The sequence below is a fragment of the Mycteria americana genome, chromosome 1, assembly GCF_035582795.1.
Source record: "Mycteria americana isolate JAX WOST 10 ecotype Jacksonville Zoo and Gardens chromosome 1, USCA_MyAme_1.0, whole genome shotgun sequence".
NCBI lineage: Eukaryota > Metazoa > Chordata > Aves > Ciconiiformes > Ciconiidae > Mycteria > Mycteria americana.
In genome coordinates, this window is record NC_134365.1 from 80427679 (window position 1) to 80453248 (window position 25570).

At 41.2% G+C, this 25570-nt stretch overlaps 1 protein-coding gene across 1 annotated transcript; it reads right to left on the minus strand.

Annotated features, from left to right (window-relative positions):
• Positions 1-118: 118 nt before the first annotated feature.
• On the minus strand, positions 119-24305 carry CDPF1 (cysteine rich DPF motif domain containing 1). Its single transcript, XM_075507781.1, has 5 exons — positions 24206-24305; positions 23761-23899; positions 13184-13307; positions 10795-10906; positions 119-4900 (listed from the first exon to the last, which is right to left on the minus strand). Exons 3-5 carry the CDS (start codon positions 13294-13296, stop codon positions 4751-4753), a joined length of 375 nt encoding a protein of 124 aa, XP_075363896.1. The 5' UTR covers positions 13297-13307; positions 23761-23899; positions 24206-24305; the 3' UTR covers positions 119-4750.
• Positions 24306-25570: the final 1265 nt, after the last annotated feature.

Genomic DNA, 25570 nt, shown 5'->3' on the forward strand with positions numbered 1-25570 from the left:
TGAATCCTGTGAGACAGGTGGATATGTGAAGCCACGGCTCCATCTCGGTAGCCACAAATGCTACTTTCCTCTGGTTTCGGAGGTGGAAGAACATTTATGGCTTTAGTTATTTCTTTAGTAATAACAAATCTAATCAACGTTTAAATATTATGGATTTTAACAAGAACACCCCTCTTAACTGTTTGACAAAGTCCGTTTTATCAGCTTCTCGGATGAGCTGTATTTCATATTGCTCCTGCTATTTCACAGCTTTTACAAACAATTGCTCTGAATTTTCTTTAGGAATGTAACACAAGAGTTTAATTACATCATGATGTTAAAACCCTTTATCATGTCTTAAATTGTCTGTTATCTGATATGACACAAAAAAGCACATATTTGTTAACGTTGCCAAACCCTAATCACTAGAGCTAACAAGTGTTTAATTAAATCAAGACATCAGTATTAAAGAGAAAAAAAGCCCAGATCATTGTTTCCAGTCACCTATGTTTTTAGGAGTTTTTGGGTACATTTTATTACAGTGAATACGGAACTTACAAAGAGCAGACATTTCTTACAGGGAGTAGTCAAACCTAATTCTCATGGAATGCTTGTTTCCCAGTAAAATACCACTAATTCAAGCCAACTTCCCAAGTCTCCTTCTGTCGGAACAATGCAAATGACATTTTCAAGAAAGAATGGAAACCCTGGTCTCACAGGGATTTATAGGAAAGACAAAGTCTCTTGCACTTGTGAATATAAAAAATACATATAGCTAAATATGATGATGCATTCTCAAATGTTACCAGCCTACTGATCTAGGATGAAGAAACTTGAACTAAACATTTTCCTTCTTTTTTACATTCTGATTTTTTTTCCATCTCCTTTAAAAATAAGAGGTTGAACTCATAGTGTCTGTATAGAGACTAGTAGGAACCTATGTGCTTTAAAAAAAAAAAAGTCCTCCTTTAAGATTGAATGTAAACAGTTAATTTGAAACATGGTTTTTGCCTTAATGGTTTTAAAAAAATAAAGTATTTTTAAAAGTGAATTTAATGACTTGTGCTGATCTTTTATTTCCAGGAAAGTAATTCACTGTAATGTCATGGTTTTAAAAGAAACATACTTGTTACCCTCTGCTGGCTGCCTCTTGTACATTATCCAAAGCAGCTGCCAAGTCTTAACCGAGTCCCTCATTCAATGACCGTGCACACATGAGTAACTTTTATGTACACGAAAGTAGTTCTGTTCTGCACTCTTGAACAACCACTTACGATCTCAACTGATAGCTTGTGTAAATGTTTGCAGAATCAGGACCTGGGGAGTGCAGGGTGGTGGCGCACCTGGGAATGGCGATACGCATTGCTCCTTCCGCAACAGTACCAGTGGCATGAACGTGTGTTTTGTGCTGCTCTACTGTAATTAAGAACGTGAATGATTTTGCCTTAACCTCATTTGCCTTAATTTGGTACAGAAAACCCTGCTTCAGAAAACACTTAGCTGCTTAATTTTATACCAGGGAGTAATCATGCTGATTTTTAGTAGTGAACAAGAGTGGATAAGCAACCTTTGGTGGGATTGGTGCCCAGATTTTTTGGGGTTAGCATCAAATATCTGTTAACAAATTGTATTAAGTATGTTTATTACATAATAAGATGTGTGTATTGCAAGGTCATTTTAAAGGCAGAATGATATCTGAAGCATCTTTAAAGTGCTGATGCTTACACTTTTTACTGTTAGACACGCCTTTTAAATTAGGAATGTGTGTGTAACATACATATATACATTGCATATATAATATATATTTCATCAGTTTGTCTGCTGACCCACCGTCCTGCTGTGTCCTTCCATTCTCATTGACTACATGACCAGCTTGAGACATTTGTTGAATTCAAGCAGCATTGAATGCACTTCTACGTGAAGTGTAGCATGCTAACTAATTTGATGAGCATGGCTTCAATTAAATCGGTTGGAAGGATATGTCACAGATAATTGTTTTCCTTCAAGAATCTGGGGATTTACTAAGCTGGTAAAAGAGTGCTGAAGCGAAAATTACGGCAGAGGATAAAGAATCACATTTCTTCATCAGCTGTGCTCAGGAGCACTGAAGGCCTGATTTTGAGCAGCAGAAAGTACTTGGAGAACCTGATGAAACCAAACTGTAAAGACCGTGCGTATCTTGGAGAGTAGGCCTCATGGCTGATAAGTTTGGGCATGATGGCATTTAGTCTGTGAAATCACATATATACCAAAACATTATGATCATAATGAGATCATAATGCTCATGTTCAATGGGAATATGAGAATGTGGAATACCTAAGTTTTAACAGCTGCGCACAGATATTAATCCTCTGTCATTCCAGGAAATACCAAACTGCACGTAGGTCAGCCTTCTTTCCCTAAAGCATGGACCAGAGATGACAGAACATATCTGATGGCCCTGGGCTACTGAACCACGTTGCTGGAAGTATCCTTTTCTTCACCTAAAAGGTATGTGTAACCAGGTAACTGTGAAGCAGCGCTATCCTTAACTTGGCTTTTTCTGTTGTACTCGAGATAAGTAAATGAACTGTACTGCACCAAATTAAAAATTCTGTAGTTACAGATTCTGCTCCTTTTTAAAACTGAGTCTACTCCCCCTCCGGTTCAACTTAACAAGTACTTAAAGGTAGGGTCATTTCTGAGGGCTTTAAATGAGTCTTCTAGCGTATCATGATGGCAAAGATAATGATTATGAATAAATGAGTGAACTGCATTTTTCTTAAAGGGCACAGAGGAGGTTGAACAGGAGGGAAAACAGCTCAGAGACACCAGATCCTTCCCAGCACATTAGTGGGTGCATCTCCCGGTCCCTAGGCAGACTTGCATGTCATACAACCAAAAGGCACGTTCTCACTTAGATGGGAACTGCACTACCCAGGCTTTTAAAACCTACTTTTAAGCTAAGAGTTAAGATACAACCTGTTGCAAACATTGTAAAATAGAGAAAATGAAATGTTTTAGAAAGACATTTGCTGGTATAAACATATTATGTGATCCCACATAACTATGTTGCTTTTTTGTCACCTTGATTATGACTACAATTTTAAGATGGAAAAGTGCTGTGATTCTTTTTCTAGCATCTCTCATTCTCTTTACAGTTGTGGTTTTAGCATAGGATATACCTCTGTTATTTGTACAGAGCAGACAGATACACTACAACTTTTAAAGTCGGTGTGTGTAACATGAAACTGAAATTTAATACCACCCATTTTAAATAAGTTTAATATCATTTTCTTTGAAAGCATAGTCTCTTGTTACTGCAAAAAGGAATTGGAAATGTTGACTTCTAACATGTATCTTTTTTCCCACAATTAAAGATATATATGTATTTTATGTCTTAAAGCACCCAGAGCTTGAAAAGGGTACTAATAGGTCCATTATTGCTCCTCTACTAACTGCAAGAAATTCCAGTCCTCAACAGAGGACACCAATATACTAGGTTCAGAAAAAAATAAAAAGATTTTAGGACACTCAAACATCCTAAAGAACTAAAAATAACTCACTGAAATCATGTTTATTTCTTTTAACAGATACATGGTTCACGCTAATAAAATGATCAAGTTTCGATGTTGACATACGACAAATGATATGGATGGAACAGTTGAGAAAAGAGGAGACGTTAACCAAGGCATTAACAGGTTCTGAACCAATGACCAACAAAAGTTTGAGTAAATAACATGATTTGTTGATTAGGGAGCATTCTAGACACATCCTTAAGGTGTGTGACAATGGTTTTACATAAATACCACCTAAATCTTCCTTGTAATTAAGACAAAGTCAACACAGATAATTGTGAAGCTAATTTTTGAGCTAAACAAACTGCTGTTTCCCTAACAATTTTTTACCCTTTTTTGACTGAAACTATGTTTCTGAAATTTGTATTCTAGCTGCAGTTTAACTGCCCAGTTCAGGAAAGAATCGAGCTTATTAACTGAACTTTTCTATTTCCAGATTAACTGATGTGAAAGTGAAAAGGAAGTCATCTTTACTTGTTAAGCATAAACTAGTTGTATTAAGGGTCTTCTCCTGTTGCTGTATTGACATGGACGAGAGGACTGAGTGGAAAGTGACTGCAAGTGCAAGTGACTTGTAAGTATTGTTTTTTTAATTATTATATTGGTATTTTATTATAAGAGCACCTACCGTCAGAAGTCTTAATGCTGTGATAGTATTGAGATTATAATCTTGAAGAATCTAGATATTTCTATTGGTATCTGTGACCTTTTCTCATAACAGTTTTATTTAGACTTAAAAATATAGCTTTGATTTCCTTGCCTACTGTAATCTTATAAGGACAGCACTGTCAAGTTAACAATTGGTGTATACTGACTTCCTTGGATGTATACTGAATTAAGCCAGATAAATCTGTCTCGGATTTTCATAACACTGTAGGAGTGTCAATCAACACAAAACATTAAAATAACAAATGTGAAAATTTGGACATGGTTCCTATGCTATACACTGTTTAGTTTTACATGTGTTTTACGTGGTGACAACAGGCTTGTCTGCCTTTATTTCTGGCTCTTCAACACCTTAAGGCCATACTGCTGGCACTGCAATCGCTGCATGATGATGTTTGAAGCCAAGCCAATTGTAAGGAAATGTGTTACTGTGTTCTGTAGTAGTGAGCTGATGAAGGTCACTTCTTTAAAAGGAGCAACATGATAGTCTCCAACAGGAGAGAGGAGAAACCCCAGCCAAAGAACTGTCTCCCTTGGTCCTTCAGTATTTATGTTCTTGTATCCATTTTTTTACAGGGGAAGGATTTTTGTTGGGGCTTCCTTTTATCCATATCTTCTTGTATTTCCAGAGGAAAGGCCTTTAGGTTTTCATTCACACAGGGGAGGCAGAACCTTTTGGAGTAGAACAGACTACATTCCTGTAAAGAAAATAACATTATTAGCAGGATACACAAAATGGAACTGCTTAAGTTCCAGTCTCATTAAACCACATTTATATTTAGAAGTCTTCTAAATTAAATTCTTCTTCTAGGTTGAAATATTCCAGCAATGTTGCTTCTTCCTATTCAATAATTCTAACATCTGGTTAGAGATAACTGGGTGAAAAATAAAAACTGGGTCTGCAGCAATCGCTAACCAAATCAACTATCATGTTGCTCCTTTTAAAGAAGTGACCTTCATCAGCTCACTGCTACAGAGAACAGTGACACGTTTCCTTACAACTGGCCTTACAACTGGCTTGTCTTTCAAGCATCATTCATGGTTCTCCTGGCGTGATCACTAAATTCCAAACAGGGTTTAATGGGTAAGATGGAGCTGCTGCTGCTGCTGGATTATTCTTGGAGAGTTAAACATGAATAAAGGCATGGATGGATCGGGACATCTTTCTGGGAGTAATGGATTCCATGGGTTTTACCTAAATAGCGACATTTTCCTCTAAAGCTAAATCTTAAAGTTATGAAGATTTCTCCCTCCTGGGAGGATCTTCCAAGTTCCTACACTGGTATGTGAGACGTGAAGTCTCAGAATGCTCTTCCTCACCAATCTCCACAAAAATGGCCTAAAGGCCAATGTGACTACAAAGAACATAGACCAGGGGCTGTAGGCTCTCACAGACTTTAGCTGCATCTTTTTCCACAACTCCCAAAAAATTTACTCTTCTTTCTATTAATCTGTGTGCTTGTATTGCCCTAGAAGAATACTAAAAAGTATAAATATTATATCAGTATCATATAGGTGTCCAATAAGCAGAATAGCTAAATGAATTCAATGTGGCTGAGACAATTCAACTGAGATTTCATCCATTACCCACCTTTACCCTGAATAAATGTACTCGCTGATTAAAAAGTAAAAACATACATGGTACTAAAGCTTGAGCTGATGTCTCTTCTCTGAATTCTTGATGGTGAAGTAGAAAAGCTGTTGTGCACAAAGAAGGCATTTTGCCTGCCCTTGAAATGGAATGACACTATGATCTGACATATTTCATTCGTGTTGTTTTGGTTAGCAAGTGTTACAGACCCATTATTTATTTTCCAACCAGTTAGCGCTAACCAGATGTTAGTTAGTGAATAGGAAGAAGCAAAACTGATGGAATATTTTAATCTATTTGTAGTACAGAGTTTGGACAACTGGAAGAGAAGCTTATTAATGTATTATTCCTTTGCCCTGCGGTGAGACTGAAGTCCATGGTTCTCCTGGCGTGCTGATCACTAAATTCCAAATAGGATTTAATGGGTAAGCTGGAGCTGGTGTTGCTGATGGATTATTCTTGGGGATTTAAGCATGAATAAAGACATCAGTTTAGATGGATCAGGACATCTTTTGGGGAGTAATGGATTCCATGGGTTTTACCTAAATAGCAAAGTTTTCCTCTTGCCATGGTCATTTGCAGCTGGCCTTTCTCTGGGGGCTTGGCTTGGATATTTCTGTGTTTCTGTTCTTGCTTTTGTTTCCCATGTCACTATCTGGACTTCAGCAGTAGATTCAGCAGATGATTATATCAAAATCACAATCAGCCTGCTTCTGTGCAACTTTCAAGCCTGAGGAACAACTTCTCTTCGTCTATTGTCCTTTTCTGCACTGACTGCCAGGCGCCTTCATATTCAGAGCCTTGGTCTCTGAAAAGCCCTGAAACTGGATTTCAGTTGCACAACCTCCACAGCCTATTGTTTTTTGTCTCTTGGTATCCTTAATACTTTAAGCTGCCAATTAAAAAGGGAAGATTAGAGTTTAAGTTGGCCCTGCTACTCTTGTTTGTATTGCAAAATGCAAACAGCTCCCTCCGCCTCCAGGTTAAGTTCATGGCTCCACAGTGATGGACGCTGCACCACTGGGCAATGGCAAAGGAGAGGAGAGACTTTTCCCCTGTTCTGCAGATGGGGAACTCCAATGTTAATGCTCAACTTGCATTCTTTTAGCTGAAAGGAGTTGCCAACTTTTGCTGATTTTGGCCAATGGGCCAAATGAACCGTTGCACATCGAGGGGCTGGGTCCACATACCCTTAGTCCTCCTCTCTCAGTCGTGGGATTATTCAGCCTAGCTGCTGTTATGTATAGTCAATCCCTTCTTTGACCATTATCCTGATAGGGTTCTGTGTTTAATCGGATAATTCTTTATTTCTTTAAATCTTTAAATTCTATTTAAATCTATGTTTCACCCCTTCCATGACCAAGGCAGGAGGGGGCCATTTCAATTTCAAACTTAATAGTCCGATTCAGGCAAAACTGAGCTGCCAAAGCATGCTGCCAGAGTTTATTTCTGTTTTGACATGGATCATGTCTGAAAGTAATAAATACAGGGATAGTATCTTTACCACACTTGTAAAGGAAACTCTATGTAAAGGAAAGATTCTGCCTAACCATGTCCAGGATTGACTCCGCATGACTGGAAGTTGAGTGGAAAGTAGCTGTAGTATTACGTTTATCACTTAATACCTACCATCATGTCCAAGGTCAGTGTTTAGTCACCTTCTGCTGAGGTGAGCAATACGGGATGAAACTTGCTCCCTTTCCTCCGCTTTTCTCCAAAAGCTACCTCTTTTCTTTTCCTATGTTTAGTAAGTGTTGCAATAAAAAAGAAGTAACTGTTTCAAATGACTAATATGGTCAGATTATATCATTTCCTCTCCCCTTTTCTGAAAGGGAAACAGGAAGAAGGGCACTTGACCTTCCTCAAGTCTTTTAGAAACATTTTTATTATCTTCCTTTTTGTGGGGTTTTGACATGTTTTAAGACATTACAGATAATCATTAGAATTATTTCTGGTTGGACCAGAAATAATGGCACTTACCAATACCCTGTGCTAAAGATTGGTTCAGTAGGGTCATGTACGCTGCAAGCTGACTGGAGTAAATTAACTGAGTGAGACTTAAGAGAATATTTGAAGAAGTCAGTTTACGAGCATTATACAAAACAGTTGCTAAGTCCTGACTTTCATTGGCACAGCAGCTGTAAGGAAAGACACTTCAGCTAGCAGGGGTTGTCTCATGAAAAGCCTAAAATCTGATCTGTATCTAAGCCTCCTTAGATACGAAAGCTAGCAAATTAAATCCAATCCCTTTGCCAAATCTAAGGTCAGAAAAGTCTTAATTTTGCCACAGGTTAGTCTAGTAGTATTTTGAATTAACATAAAAATGAAAGCAACCTGTTACTGAAAACTTTCCATCAAATTGGTCCAGCTTCTTTGCCAAAAAGGCCCAGGAACGCATGATTTTTCTTCAGCTTCAATTCTTATGTTATAACGTTATGGAAACACTCAGTGCAGGGCTGAGTTGATCTACTTGGGTCAAGCACAAGCAGGAACCAAAACCAATCCACAGAGACATTATCCTAACTTTGGCTCTCTCTCTACTGCCTTGGATAAGTTTTTACTTCTCTGGACTTTTAATTTTCCCTACATAAAAGAGGAATAGTATGTGTTTACCTACTTTGTGGTGTGGGTGTTTAAAGCACTAATTATCATTTCTGCAGATCTCTTTCAATGTTACCCAAGCAGTATTGCTAAATACATTTTGAAACCATAGACATATGTGTGATTCACTATCTGGCCTGGCCAGTCTGGTAAGAAATTTATTCTCAATTATTTACAATCAAGGTTTTGCTTTGAGTGATACCATCAGGAGAATCTTGAAGACCCAAATAACAAGTAGTAAATGATTGACATATTTCCACAATAGACAAAAAGGCAGGAATGTAAAAAAAATTAGAAGACGCTTCTATTAGCTCACTGCTAATATCCTCTATACATTGCCATGCCCTAGATTAACTGAAACAATTAATAAATCTTTTAAAAGAAAAAGCCCCACCTTCATTCAGAAACACAGACTGTGTGGGAAGACACTGAGGGGCTGAAACGCTGTATTTCTGACAGATTTAACTGCCAGACTTGGAAATATCTGTTGAATCCTTCATAAATTCAAGACACCATTTGGGAATGAAATAGCTAAATGTGCTCACGTTTGCCCAAAATGTGTCTGAGTTGCTAATCCTCTGCTGTTAAAAAGGAGGAGGGATAAACCTGACATGTCAGGGCAGGAATCAAGCTCATAAGCCCAAACTATCTGACTAGCTGCACTTGCCTCTTCCTCCGGCTGTGCGTGGGAGTGAGTCAACTACCAGCCAAGATAGGGACATTGTCACTAGGAAGATCCTGCTCACATGTGAGCTTTGCCTCCGCACAACTGCCTTGAGCTACTTGGCTGTGGAAAGTTGAGCCCAGCTATCAAAGACATAACCAGAGAGCATTGGCACTTCATCTGACTCCCAGGTAGTCCTCAGGTAGTTCCAGAAAGGAAAAAAAATCTCAGTTGCAATCTCTAGTCTGACCTTTTGGTGATTTTCATTCATATAAATGACAGAAGAGACTTCAGAAATAGGAAACAAACCTAATCAGGAGAAAGGTGCTATTGCATGCTCCTCTTAGGACAGTGGACCAAATCCATCTTTGGTGCTAACTCCCTGCAAGTCAGAATAGCAGCTAAACTTGTCCAAGTGTGCAAATTTCCTTTTGGCAGTGTCTGTCCAACCCTCTAAATTTTGTCAGTGTAATTTGATCCTTTGTTTTGCTCAAGAGAATTTCCTCAAGTCCCCACACAGAAACTGTCTGGCATTGGCATATGAGCTGTCTCAGTTGCCCAGATTATCTCACCTCATCCTCTAAGGAGGCCAGAGGTGTTACTTTGTCCCACCAGAACCATAACTGGCCACCAAACATGAAAAAAAAATAAATTCTACATCTTCACAAAGTCTTTAGCAGGCCTGTTTGTTTTAAAACTCCTACTACTAGCTATTTGCAGTAAGGATCATGTCACTGGTGCTGGCCCCTAACCACTGTGATTACAGAATGAGCTGAAAAGGTTGAATTTGGAAACTGCTTAAGCTGACGCTTAAGACCAAGGTGTGCTCTTGCTAATAGCTCATGCTATTAGCTGCACTCTAGATTTAAGCACGTTACTCTAGGATAGCAAACAACCACTTTGAAAGAGAAGACCAGGATCTGGCTGCTATTAGGCCAATGGTGTCTGGTATAACAAATACATGCCGTTGTCCATGTAAACAATCAGGTGATGTCTCCTCATAGGTTGAGTCATGCATGAGTCCTGACTACTGCATGAGTCCCAATTCATTGTACTGCCTCAAAAAAGCATGGTACAGCCTCCGAACACTGATAATTGTGTAACAACTTGTCTTCATTTTTGCTTTGAACTCACAGCAAACAAAGGGGCCAGTTCTGCACTGAGGAGAAGAAATTAAGACAACTGTAATTTTACACCACGTTTCTGGACCACACTCAGATTTCATAGTTTTAAGGTTGACTACCAGCTGCTACTCAAATTCATTCTTCTTCAGAGAGCTATCATGGCATTGCACAACTCTCCTCCCTGCTCACTTTCTACATTAGCTTTTGCAAATAGGATGGCAGCCCTGTGCTGTGGATGCAAACCTAACAATCCATGGCCGCTTATATTCCCTTTACAGAAAAAAAATCTACTGCTGGTATAGTATGATCTACTGAACCTTAAAGGTCTTGAAGTGATTCTCCCTTGCATTTTCTTGTGCTGAGAAAGTGGAGAAGAGCACTTACTGTGTTTGTGAGGCTGGACTGTGCTCATCTGTAAACAGAACACTTAAAGTTGCTGATCATTTTCATTTAATACAAAGAGCTTTATCTGGGGGAATCAACAAGAACATACAATTAGCTTGCCTTAAAAACACGCTGTTTGGGGTTTTGCTGTTTGGTCTTTCTCTAACAGGTCACCAGGACTGGAACAAAAAGAAATTATTGAAGAAGCTTGTTCTGCTTGTTACTTACTGTACCAACGCACACTGATCTGCTACACAAACTGCAATGAGACCCAAGGATGAGGAATTTGTCCTTGTCAGGGGTGAAAGGATCCTTCATGACATAGCTTTCTTCCAAAAGCCTGTAAGAGAATAATTTCAGGCTTTTAAGGGCAGATTTCACAGTATGGGAGAGTTGAAATGGGGAAATTGTGGGGGCTGTAAAGGTATCAGCCCTTTCTACTTGATTTGCTCAGCCTAGTGTTGTACATGAGGCAATGTAGCAGCTATGCTGCTCCCTTCCTCTTCAAAACTGCCCCAAATTGGGGCTGCCTTCAGTCCTATATTGCACTTTCTATCTTCCAAAATTAGGGCAACTGCTGATCATCTCAACGTTGTCTTACTAGGCTTTTCTCAGTGCTCTACCTTAAAGTATTTTTTATCTTCCATTTTTATGACAGGCACTCCTTCACATGGCCAACTTCAGTATCTCGTCAAGTTATGATTTCAATTGCACAGCTTTTCATTAGAAGTTCTCTTCCAAAGCTGTGTGCATGTGATTATAAAATAATAAGGTTTTACTGCTCTTAGTTATGTCACTGCTGTAAAGCTAAGGTTCCCACCTCTTGCAAGCAAGAGCTACTAGCACAGAATATTACAATGACCTGAAATATGCTTACTTTATGCCAGAGACTGTACTGTTTGCTTCAGGGTATTAAGGGAGTGCATTTATTAATAATTTGGCAACCTGCTTGGGAAAGACTAAGGCCTTATTCTTCCTGGGAGCTCCAGGCAAAATATTACAGAAGGCAGTTGGGCGTCTGCCTGCACAGGGCACCCTGCAAGGCTGGCTTATTCTTGGACTTATAGCAAACTTGGATTCTGTAGTAATATGGAATACAATACATATTTAAAAGGTATTATGTTAACTCATACTGCCTTCTCCTTCTCTACATACATACACACACACACACACATATGTGTGCATCTGTGAGTGTATTCTTTTTTCCTTTTCCTCTCTACTCAAACAAAAAAATGGTATGGCTCAAGCCTTCCACTGTTAGGAAAGATCAGGCATCTCAACATGGCAGATCACCTTGAACATGGCAGATCACCTTGTCAACAAGTCTCCTAGTGTACAAAGACTGGATTACCTTTGCAAAGCTCCCCTTGCAAGATTCACATTCTTAATGTAGTCATCATCAGTGCAGAGACCTGGCATTCAAGCCAGGTACAAGCCTTCATGTCTGGCATATGTTTCCTGCATTTAGGACATGTGAGTACACCAGAAAGTAAGCCAGTAAAGATAGTATGTAAAGCTATTTCTTATATGCATGTACAGAAGTGTTATGCTTCAGCATTATTCTTTTGCTTTTTGAATTTCAGCAATCCAAATAAAGCTGAGATGTTAACACTAAGCTTGGATAACCTAAAGTTAAGATTCATGTTCAGCTTTGATTCAGACTCTTTACGAATGGACCTGATCAAGGGTGGGCCATCGCTCTGCCGACTAGAAGAGGGAAAACCAGTAGCACCGTGGGATTTGGAATGATAAAAGTACAGCTGCCCAAGGAAAACAGATCTGATCTCAGCCCAAGCAGGTGGTGATCAACAGCTGTTTCCATTATATAAGAAACTGAGCAGTCTTAGTAAGGTGAAATGCTGAGTACATGTCTGACTTCCAGTTCCAGTGAGTTCCTGACCATGTTTGTCTGATGGGTTCGTTGACTGGGACAGCCTCAACAGAGCTACTCGTACATTTAAAGCTAAGTGCTTTGTTTTATGGGGAGTTTAATGTCTGCAGACAAAGTCGTAACTACATAGTTTCTGGTCAAACTATCCCTACTTGGCAGAGATGGAAAAGGCTTCAGTCCCTGGAAATGTAAATATGTACTAAATTTCCACACACTTTAATGTCATACAATATGCCAAAGAATTGTCTAATTTATGCAAAAAAGCATTGCTGTTCAAAATTCCATGTCATGTCAAACAGCTCTTAAAAAGTGTTTTTACCATATGTATTTAATTCATGCTCTGTTTACGTGTTGCCCAGCTGACACAGCTGTGAGGAAAGGGCTATTCCCAGAAACACTAGGCTGACAGTCAACAGTATTCTAGTAAAAAAATTATGGTATAAGTAAATAGTAGGGTGGCCAGTGGGGTCAGGAAATAGGTTAAATACAAATCTTTGCAGGGTATTAAAGCAGGTCGGGAAAGTTGATTTTTGTCTTTGCTATCAATGCTGACAATTTTTAACATTTCTCCCCTTTGGAAAAAGAAGGTCACTTTAAGTACCAAACCTCATATTCAGGGGCAATGTGGCATGTTATTGGGTTCATGCGGTGCACATCATTCCACAGTACAAGGCTTCCAATGCTCATAGCATGAATGAAGTCTGTAATACGAACGACTGTACTTACACAATAGAGCGTGTGTTTGGTGGCTTCTGCCCATAGTATGTATATGGAGCTGTTAAGCCACATAGCTCACACTTGAACTCTCCTGTAGGCTGAGCTTCTTTGGGAGCATCCATCTTTAAGCTACCTACAAGAAAGACAAAAATCTTTTAGCTCCAAAATGCAGTACTGGGAACATGCCGGCAAGAAGATTAAACTGATGTGGGACATCCGGCTATGCAAATTAAAATCCAATGGAAAATTGACTATTGCAAACCTTGATTAGTAAATCTTTTCCCCCAAATCAAGTTGGTTTCCCATGTCCCAGTTAAATTTCAAAATTCCTTAGAGAGGTTTAGAAATTGCAGCCTAGGAGCCTAACTATAAAAGTTCACCTATTAATTTAGAACTTGATCCATAAAAGAATTTAGGTAACAAAAGTATATGGCTGTGACTGGAAAACCCTTTGCTCAACTGAGGCCTATGCTCCTTAGGTGCTTCCCAGGAAACGACTCCTTTTCTGCTGTGCAGAATCCCAATCCAGTCCTGCAATGCCTGTCTCCTCCCACAAACTGCAAATGGAGCTGTGAAAGGGTTTGGGACCCTGCTCAGGAGGCAGGTACCAGAAAGGTAGGTGTTGCAATGATTTACTATGTCTTTTTCTTTGCTTCTGGTTCACCTTTGAATAGGGTTTTGGGACCTTAACCCTGGCTCCCTGTTCTTATCTGGCTTCCTATGGAAATGAGGCTGATGTAATCACCCTGTGCCTAGATAGAGTGTTGGCCCATTCAAGCCACACAGGACAGAGGAGGAGGTACCTTCAAAAAAGTTTAGGTCCTATAACTTTTATGAAAATAGGCAGAAGAGGCAGACTGCTTTAGCCTCATGGAAGTCACCCATATATTTCTATAAATGAGAGAATCTGCATATAGGAAAGCTATTGTTCATCTGTCCGAAAGATTTCAGACACCCGTTACAAAGGTGTAGCTATCAGTCACGAGATATAAAACATAGGAAGCTGTGCTTCATCAGCTTTGGTGCTTACAAGATGACTTGCTTAAAATCTTGGCCATTGATTTACATTTGGGAGCTTATCCTTCACTGATACCACTTTAGTTGAGAGTCACACCCTGCAGTTTTCAAAAAGCATGGTGTGGCAAGTATGCTTTTAGGACTGATTTTGGTACGTATGCATGATCAGATCAAACACAGCTAACCATGTGCATGCCCAAAATCGCACCAATTCATGAATGAAATGTGATTGCTTGTTTGCAAACTGGATATCTTTGCTCACCTGCACCATTTTCTTGAACAGACACATTCACCTTGCAGTTACCAAGAAAACTCGAGCTTTTAGCTAAAAGCCCTCAGACTTTTCATGGCACGCAGTTTTCTGTTGCAAACCTGTCCGCTTTTTTAAGTGAAGCAGAGCTGGCATCAAGCTGTTAGGAAGGTGAGCACCAGGAACTCTGATTTGGGCAATATCTCAGCAGTTAGGTTGTGTGTGCTCACAGTTGAGCAGACATACAGCCTGCCAAAGGACAGTAGGTCATTCCCACTCTTTTAGCTTTGCAGCCATACCCTTCCCCTGCAGAGCTGATTCAGTTCACTAAGGCCATGTCTCTATGTTTTAGCTCAGCTCAGGGGTTTTCTTTGGGAACAAATTGCCTGACTGCATTGTGAAGCAGTCTTAAAGCACATAAACCGGACAGTTTCAGATGAAACTAAACTGAGAGATGTGCTCCAGAAGCACACCTAATACACTCCAACCTGAATGCCCAGATAACGGCCATTCAGCCTACAGGCTAGGACCACAGGTAGTCTGAAACAGCCTGAAACGTAGAGAGTGGGCAGCTGGTATCCAACATCAAAGTTCTTGGTCTATGGTTTCACTCTTACTGCATCAGACTAGTTAATAATGTGGTAACAAATAAAAGAACTACCTTTTTTTTTCCCCCAGCGTCTTTCTTTTGTTTTAGGAAACTAAATTGGCTTGCAGAGGAGTCCAACAACTGCTAACAGGAGTACAAGGTAAGAGGCAAAACTGCACAGCCAGGAGAAAGGGAGGGCTGAGATGAGGGACCTGTATTTCCCTCTTTCAATGACAGTAAGCTGCTATTTCTGCTCACTCTGTGTGGTGAAACTGAATCCTTAAGAGACATATGCTGCTAAGGTGAATTAGGGGCAAGGTGAAGCAGAGCTGTGACTACTTGTCTTCTAATATTCCAGAAGAACAGGGAGCCCCAAGATCCTCAGAGGTTACAGAGGCTTCGTAACAGACACACAGTTCAGAAAACCCTAGCCTGTTAAATCCTGAAACTTAATTTTGGGAATAATCTCCCTGACCCCATTATTCCTTCAACACCAGCATTTCCACTGCCGTTCCTGGCATTTTAGTAGTACAGGGAGTTCTTCAAATGTAACACAAATGGGGCTGGGTACTGGTTTAATAAATAAATCCAACTCGTGAATACCTTAGGCAACTACATTTTTTCGGAAGTGATGTAACCCTTGGATATCACGTATTTTCCCTACCTCACAGGGATGCTTGAGAGAATTTAATTAAGTAAAGTGCTTTCAGATTTTTCAGTTAGATATAAGGCATGCTATCTGTTTCTTCCTGTATATTAAAACTGGGATTCTTCAAACTATACACAAACTCAACTAAGAAGTCTGCTTTTTGAACCCTGCATTTTAGGTTTACCAGGTAAGTCCCCCAAACATACCTAAATTTACCTTTTCTGTAGGTAGTCAGTAGCAGTACCAAGACACCCACCTGTCTGAATGTATGCAAATTTTTGTAATCAACTTTTTTTAAAAAGGGGAAATAATTAACCCCACGAAGGTAGAGTATGGAAAGTCACTTGAATCAAATACAGAAGATCATCATGGTGATCGTTTCTCTAAAATAAAGCAAAACACTAAGAACAACAACAACAAAAAAGAGTATTTATGGCAGTGAGGATCATAGACTTTGGAATGAATGTGTCCTGATTCCAAGTCAAAATAACAGCCCTGGGGTCAGAGCTGAAGTATGTTAGATATAGAAACACCTGCTCTCTTATAGACCATTGGCATGTAGAACAGAATCTGTTCAGTGACTACCACTGGGAAGGAATGGTATCTATGTACAAACAGATTTTTGGCTATGCCAGTTGAAAAGCATATGATCCTGCCTGCAAGGCACAGATAAATTTATGATGCTTTCCATTCTACTCCCAGCTTTACAAGTCACTGGTATCAGCTGTACCACGTTTTATTTCACTGGGAACATCATTTGTCCTGAAAGCTTGTCTACACAGCAGCACTTGGGAAAGTTAGGGTCACTAACTCAAGGTATGAATTAATACACATGCAGATTTCAGGGTGAATGCTCCCATTCAGAAGTAAAGTTTGCTATATTACAAAATAAAGCCATTTTCCTTCTGAAGAAAGAAATGTAATGGCAGATGTAATAACTTTTAGTTTATGCATGTGCTTCACACCTTTAGACTAAACCACCAAGGAGACAAGTCCTAAGATGCACTCTCTCACAAAGCTTCTAGTACTTCCAAAAAGCTCGTGTGCAATTAAAGAACTGTATCTTTATGTCAGATAGCAAGTGCACAGAAGCAATTCTGGGATAAAACCACAGTCGAGACAGACATTCGTTTATCACAAAGTAAGCTTGTTGGTTTGGCCCTATACACCATCTTAGCAAGATGCCTGATATGACAGCTATGACAAGGCGTCTGTCTCCCCTCCAAGCAGACATACAGAGCATGAGTGAGAACTCGTTTCTCTCTAGCATACCAACAGGATGAAGGATCTCTTGAGGAGATAAAAGTCTAGGGCACTAACCCCTTCGTAATCATGACAGGCAAATTTGTAACCTCACGTGACTCAAATCATCACCAGTGCTAACACTGGCTTTTTCTCTTTTCCTTGAAAATTTTTGAAGCAGCACCATCCAGTAACACGTCAAATATCTGGCTGGCTGGTATGTACTGAAGAAGTCTTTTAGAACAGCTTGTTTAGAACTGAATTCTGCCCAAGCGTTTGCCATTTTGGCTGGAAGCCGCAAGGTACTTAAACAAATACTTACTTCAAGCACATGCATAGCTCTTCTGAAAAGAACATGGCTACCCACACATGCTTGATTATGAAGCAAACACTGAACTAGCACAGCACAAACCTGCCAAGTCAAGCCCAGAATGCTGCAGGACGTGTCTGAGGTTGGCCCACGTGTCATGGCGAAAGGTAAAGCACAGATTTGAATGCCACACTAAGGAAACAACTGCAGTAAAAGAAAGGCACAGGTTAGATAGCAGTGTTATAAGAGTGCTTCTCCATGCTGTGACTGATACATGATATGGATGTGGGGAAATGGCTCTCAGTGCAGTTCTCTAGGGACTCCTAAAAACTTCAGGGCAGTTCTGCTCGGAGCATTCTGCTAACAGGCCTGGAAGGCATGCCAGAAATAATAAATCACCATTAAATTGTCAGGGTCAGTGGCAAAGTAGTGGCACAGATAAGTAATCTGATTTTCTTTGCTTCAAACCTCATTAGCACAAGTCTTTACAATGCATAGGTTAAGCCCCTCTTAATACTCCACAGGAGACTCATGTATTTCTGAGTCACTGATAAACTAGAGAAACTATACAAGAAACACACTGCCTACAAACAGATGTAGACTTTGATTTGAACGGGTGTCAGATAAAACCAACATTGACATACCTTTAATCCTCTCCAATTAAACCCTTGTTTCTTTTTCCTGCCAAGATTTTCCTGCAGTATCCACTGCTGATGACGATGACCTATTAAAATATTCACAGCTTGATTCTCTATGGGAAGGAGTGCTCTCTAATAGAAGGGTAGAAGCCACTGAGTTCATAGCCTGGTAAATGCCAAGTTATCTTGCAGTGTTTGGTGTGATATAAATTTAAATACACTTCAGCACCAGGAATGCACTCACCTCCTTCACAAAAATGATCTGTTGCCTAATTGCTCAGGTGATAGATGAAACGGCAGAACCTTCTTACTTGCTAGTTAATCCCCAGGTGAACAACTCTCCCTCCAGTTCCTTCATGTTATTGCCTTGAAGGCATGTTTAGGTCACCTGTTGGCTGCCTCCCTGCTCTTCCTTTGAGGTGACTTACCTTGCGTTCAGTGTAACAAATTAGCCTGGGAATGCAATTTCACCAAGCGTGGCCATTTGGAACTTTTACCCTTATTACCTCTCCCAAAGAGCACTTGATTGAATTAAACCTTGACTTGTTGCAGAAACAAGTCCCCCCTGAAGGCCATGGGGATTGTGCTAGTATTGCTATGCTCTCTCTGCTCTGAAGGAACTGAGATCACTGGAGCACACAGGCTTCCCTCTAGATATGGGTCATACAGCAGGCCCCAAGCCCTGCTTTTTAACAACAGCTTGTGTGGACTCCCTGTGCCTGGATGATAAACAGCCTAGGTAGTCATAGATGTGAAGGTGAGCATGTTTTTTGAACAGTTGTAGGGAATGTTTGAACAGGGTGTGTCAGCAGAAAGAGAGATGAGCAAATCAAACCCCTTCCTTAGGTAAAAAGACTTTACGAACACAAGATGAATCCCAAAAAGGCATCTATTTGTGCATGATTTAACAAAGCTGAGAAACCAACACTTTAAAAATCTAGCCCAAATACTCCTTACTTGAATATGGCAGGCAGCTAGCTCTGAATTAGACAGCATTTAATAAAGAATAATATCAAATTAGGTGAGAATTTAACAGCTTCACACAGGAATGCTGCAACAAGGCACTGATTAACCGGTATATACCACTGTCCTCTAGTGGACACATCAGCACTGTACAGTCCCGGTGACTGGCAGCATCAAAGCTACTAGCTGCGGGGAATTTCATTTCAGCACCTCAGCTGTTTAGAGTGACTCAGTTGTAAAAGCTGTAAAAGTTGTAAAAAGTTGTAAAAGTTGTAAAAGTGGATCACACAGCAAGAGTGAATGATAGAATAAAATAAAAGCAAGTTGCCCAAGCATTTATGGTAGAGACCATCTCCACCTCTGGTTGCAGAGGCACAGCTAATGGTGGATCTCGTTGCTGTGTAACAGAACAAACAATCCTGACAGAGGGAGAACTACAGCGTCACTAGTTCTTCCTTTCCTTCCCCCCCAAAATTAATCTACAGTCATATCTGGTTTTCTGCTCAATCCCCCTCATTCCTGTTTCTTCTTCTCTTCCAATGGCCTTTCCTAAGCAGAGCACAAAGCTTATCACATCATCATCCATGATGCCATTTTAACATTCTATAGGTAAAATGGCCTAGAAATTAAAGGAAGGTAAAGCAAGCTTGTTGCTCTTCTCACAGCACAGTTACAGGGACTTACTGGAGAGGAGGTAACACAGGAGATGCAAACACTGAAGTGTTCACTGAAGTGAACATCAGTTTTGGATTACAGTTATTTCTTGCCAAAAAGAATGGACAGAAAACAGACCTTGAGGTCTGATTTAATTAAATCTCCCTTCTGGTATAGCCACAATAAACATGCTATGGCCATAGGTTACCCCCTGCCCTGAACTGATTTTGTCTTCCTTCCAAACTATAGCTCCCTATTATAGCTTTGTTAGATTAATATCCATAGTGAAGAAGAATAAAACGGTAAGACTCTATTAATACGTAAGTGATGATGATTCCTTTAAAGTTGTCCTTTAAGAAAAGTTATGGAGGGCCACACGTACCACTGAAAATAGCTTGGTTAAGCACAATCTAAACTTAGTGCAACACTTTCCAACAGAGTCTAAAAATAGGAACACCAAGATTTTGTGGAAATACACGAGGAGAGGCTAACAGTGTTTAGGGAAATAAGACACTGCAACTTGACATACTCCTGAAAGAAATAAATATAGCTTCAGTGATCTATCTCCCTACAGAAAGCAAAGTTGGAACTGTAAGGAAATACTCAGCCCCCACTATGTGGGGTTGCATGTTATAATGTGCTTGCTGTGACAGCCAGTACCCACTTTCCCCTGTGACCAGCGAGATGTTCAGCTTTAATATACTTGGGGAAGAGAATTCTTTGAAGTAAAATGTGACCGAGGCTCTCAGTTTGTTGGGACTGAGCTCAAGTTGAGGACTGCATAATGAAGTAAAGCAAAACCTTCAAAAAGAAAACACAAAACTACCAGAGGGGTGGGGAAGATACGGGGTGAAGAGTGCCAGCTTCCAAGAAAACCTGAGAATAAAGACCTGTACCTACTATACATATACTTTGTCATGCACATAGCCCTACACACCTTCTTACAGGCATGCCCATTTCCTCCAGAAGACACGTTCCTCAAGTTTTGTCATCCCAGCTATTGTGAACAGTGAGCATGAGAAAACACCAGAGAGAGGTATTTCCAGCGTGTTTGATAAAGCAAAGAAGTCCACTGTCGCTCAACCCTTAGAAAGTTTTATTTTCCAGGGCACTTGCTGGGAGTTCTGCCACAAGAATTTACAAATAGGTGCCTTGTTTCACACCTTCACACAAAGGTCATTTCAGTTTTGCCCCTTTGATTACAGTGGAAATTAGTCCTCCAGTCTAGCGGCTTCAAGACTTCCTGACTTACACATATGGTAAATTCCTGTTTTCTAGCCATGTAGCAATATGAAATATGCTATGTGAATTCAGCCAGGCACAAACACCATGAATTTTTAGCATGTTTTCAGGTTAGTCTGTTTGCTCCTCTCAGAAAGACTTTGCTTCCCAACCAATACTTGGATTACTTTGCCTAAAAAACATGCAGGTACTAAGGCTGCACTTACTTCTTTCAACACCTGATATTCTTGTCAAATAGGTATCAGGGAACACATACAAGAACCGCTTCCGTAATTTTCTGTAGGACACACAGAAATGATACTTATTCTTAAACAGTTGGAGACATATTTTATCATAGACAGCCAGGCCATTTATTTTGTGCATGCTCTGTGGTCCACACAGTCTGTTCCCCAGATCATGTGTGTTTATGCTCTTCCCCTCCAGAAGTTATTTTGGACAAATTTACTGCTGTGTTCATCACAGGCAAAACAGGAGGAAGGTGTGACAAATTTCATCATGGGTGGCGATGTGTGGATCCTAGAATTCACTATAACCAGAGTGGACTGCTCCTACTGGGTCATACGCTAGGAGGGCAGGCATGCAAAATCTTTGCAGTTCTGCCTTTTTGCCTAAGAAGCTCACAATCCAGTGAGAATTAGCAGCATCCTCAATATGTCACAGATACTTAAGTAACTTTCCTTTGGCTTCAGATCTCTGCCTGTTCAGCAAGCATAGATAGGTCTGACTAAGAACTCACTGAGGTCCAAGAGGAAAGTGTGGACTGCAGAGTGGAGCTAATTAAGCAGCAGAATGATGGGGTCTTGATAGAAATTTTATATGCTGTATGTTTATGTTAAGTTTTTAAAAGTACTGGCCATAGCTATAGATAGATAAGGCTTAAGAATGCTGTGATGTTTGTTACAGATTTAAATGCATGTTTCCTTTTTGCACATATGCGTACCTCTGAGTGTGGTTATTAATAATAACTTTACTCAGTGTTAGGAAAGTTATGACAAAATAAATGAACAGGTAGGGAAAAAGGTTTAGTGGTAAATTATTATGGTATGTAGGTAGAAGGAGACTTTATAGGAGGCAGCACGGTTCATGCGTTAGATGGCCAGTAAAAAAGAAAACAGGAAGAGCAGGTGAAAAATGCTTTCACCAGGCATTGAGAAAAGGAACATAACAAAACATTCACTGACCCTCTCTTGCTTTATCCTGGCCCAGAGCAAAAAACAAAAAAACCCCAAACTGTTGCAATCACATAGATAACTAATTTCTTTCTTAATCCAAATCTCAGGTTTGCGCTTATCTATTGGGAGTTTTGGGGCTCTTCACAGCTTTTTGGGTTTATTGATTTTTGTGCCAGTAAAAGCACTGCTTTAGCAAACAGGCCAGTGCAAAGGTAATGTACAAGCTAGAAAGTTTAGCATGTCAACAAGCCTGGGGAGCAAATCCCCATACCAAAACAGGTTAACAGCGGAATCCAAATCTTTTCCTACCATTATCATCAAATAAAACTCTTCTTTGGTCAGAACACCTCCAAGCAACCTGCATCTGTGCAGAGTAAAACTTTCATGGCATCCTCCACTGTTCTTGATGCAACCTTGTCATATTTGTAGATGTACATCTTGACTCTATTTGAGGCAAGACATAAAGTGAGGCAAAATAAGAAGTAATGTTCTTGTTATAACCACTACTTTGCCTGGCAGACTTCTCCCTTTACGTGGTAAATTAAGGCATGAGGAAAACAACATTTTTGACATGGACTCCTGGACTATGAAGGTCTTAAATTTTGTCTATATAAAACATACCATTTTAATTGTAAGGGTATAGTTAAAGTAGTGTAATATTTTAATGTAGAATTAGTTATACTGACCAAAAGGGGTTCCTATCAATACAACTTTTAAACTATACCAATTAAGGGAAATCAATCAGCATATGGTATCTTTGCACTGGTATACTTCTACTGGTCCCTCCAAGGTGGTATGTTGGTAATATTACAGCAGGAGAAAAATCCTAACTGAAAAAAAAATTAACCAATGCACAAACCTGCAAGTACTGGTATAACTAACTACTAGTACATAAATCCAATTCTTTGACTCATAGATGCCTAGAGGTGGAAGACAGCTCAAGAGATTATTTAGTCCATCACACCCAAGGCACAACTGACTTTATTTTGATGGCATTTTGCAGTGTTTTTAAAGACTCTCCTACCAGCCCAAGTGCCTTAGAGACAAGTAACAGGTCAGCGAGCAAGTCTGGATTACGTGTGAAGGAAAGCCACATGATTAATCTCTCTCCTTAAGCAGAGAGACCATTTCTAGTATCACTGAGATATGGAGGTATTTATTGGGGTTCTCAGAGCAGATTCAGAAAGAAACTGTGGTACCCCCCCTCTCAAACATCTTGCAAACTTCCTACCTCCTCATTTTTCAAGGGGAATTGAGTACCTGATTGTTTCCACGGCTCTACGGTCCTCTAAGTCCAAAGCTGTGATCCCAAAACCACCTTGTTCGGGTGCAACCTCACACTGGAAATGCTTACATATCACAGGAAATAATGGTTTCCCCTAACTTCTCTAGGCTCCTTAAAGCTCATTCTTTGTGTATGTCCAAAAGCAGGGCCCTCACACAGCTCTGAACTTCCCTGGAATCCTCTCCACAGTCCCCTTCAAGGCTGCATCCTGTAGCTCCAACTCCCAAAGTTCCTCATAAAAAACGATATGTGGCCACTACATTCTATTAAACAAAGAATATACGTTATACTAAAATCCTTGCGTAGGGGAAAAAAAAAATTAGAATCAAGCTTTGGATCTGGATCCAGAATCAGTGCCTCCTGTTACACAGTCACCTCGGTCACCAGGCTACTCCCAGGAGGCTCATGCTCTCTCTTATCTAGCCTCTTCTCACATTTGCTTCTGCAGTTTGAAGGGGTCCCTCCACTCAGTGTAGCTTATGCTCTAGTGAGCCAGGCGCTCTGGAGGTGGAAAGCGTAGATTTGAAACCTTTCCCGCTCCAAGCAAAGCAGGGGTTTGAACACTGCTCTCCCACCTCTGCAGCGAGGCTTCGTCTACTCGCCGTCTTCTGTGATGCAGAAGCCCTGCGCTCTGCCCTCGCAGCAACAGATGAGCCAGTCTGGGTCCTGTCCTAAGGAGGCCTATCGCCACCCGTCTTCCAGAGATGGATCCGGCTGGTAAGGAGAAAAAGAAAAACCTTTTTCAGATCCCAGACACGCTGTCTGCTGAAGAGAGATTAAAGATTCATTCATGCCCATACCCCTTTATTTGTAATAATACTATCTAATAATAAATCTGTCAGCGGGAACTGTTCCCGGGGAGCTCGGGTTTCCCGCGCTGCCCCGACACTGGGGCCTGGTTGCCAGGCAGCCCTCAGCCCTTCTCTTCATATTTGGGGGGGGGGGGGGGGGGGGGGGAGGCCACGCCTGGTTCAGCCAGGGCCACACAATTTCTGCCCACCCGAACTGCGCAGCACCCACCAGGGCCGCCGCGGCCACCACCCACGCGTGGCGACAGGCCACTTCCTGGTTTCCCGCGCTGACGCTGCGGCGTCAGGGCCCAGCGCCGCTCCTCCTTAAAGGGCCAGCGCCGCAGGACGCCGAGGGCCGCGCCGCGCGCCGACGGCAGGTGGCGCTGTGCGCCTGCGCGGTGTCCCGCCCGCCGCCTCCCTCGGCGCGTCGGTGGTTTCCCGGGGAGGTGAGGGGCCTGCCCGGGCAGCTGCCGGGCGCCGCCCCGGTGGGCCCCGCATGGCCGTGCGGGACGGGCCGATCCCGAAGGTCCCTGGAGTTCAAGGGGGAAGGTGTTTTGGCTTTGGAAACGGCAGGTCGTGCCGGGCCGCGCCCAGTGCCGCGAGGAGCACGTGGCAGAGGGGTGGTGGGTGACACCATCCCTCAGGCCTAACGCTCCCCATAAACTCATGGCATTGCGAAGAGCATGCGAGATTTAAAAAAAAAAAAAATATTCTGTGGTCTGTTTGTATTAAAAGTGAGCCGCCTGGAGGATGCCCCCAGCTTTATGAATAAGAAATAGAGGTTTTGACCAAGTTGACCAGTCTTCCCTCACAGGGGGTCACGTAGTGACCTCTGTGCAGGTACAGTCTTACAATACAGAGGTCTACTACCCTCCCACCCGGCTATATAACGGGATTTTATAGTCCACGGTTAATGCCTTCCAAAGGGACACTGTAACAAAGCCTTCTGCATACAAATGCAATGCAGCGTTGTGAAGGTTTATTTTTAATTGCTGGGTTGCACCCTCCTAACTTGTCCTGTCTTTTTTTATTCCTCATGCTCTGAGTAGGAAGGATTTATCAGCGTTTTCAGAGCTCAAGCCACTTGTGCTCTTACATTAGCATGTGCTCAGCCAGAGGCGAGAGTCCTGCTCAGACTCCTGGGTGAAGTCCTTCTGCATCACCTCTGTGAAATGGGCATCAGTTCCTGTGTGTACTGGCTCTGGCTGGCATGGAGTTAGTAATGCCATGAGATATAAGGTCATGCTTAGCAAGAAAACTGGAGCAAGGGAAGTTTTTTGAAAGTAACTTTTACTCAAAGACTGGCTGGGCATCCATCTGCAGGTGGTGAGTGACTGCTTTTGCATCACTTGTGGTTTTGGGGTTTTCTCCCCTTCGCTTCTTAAACTGTCCTTATCTCGACCCACAAGTTTTTTTCCCACTTTTGGCCTTCGATTCCCTCCCCATGCTGCTGGGAGGGGAGTGAGCGAGGAGCTGGGTGGGGGCTTACCTGCCAGCTGGGGTCAACCCACCACACTATGACAGCCAAGAACCACTGAAATTGATGCAAAATAGTCTGGAGAAAATCTGAGCACAATCACTCATAAGGGGTTGA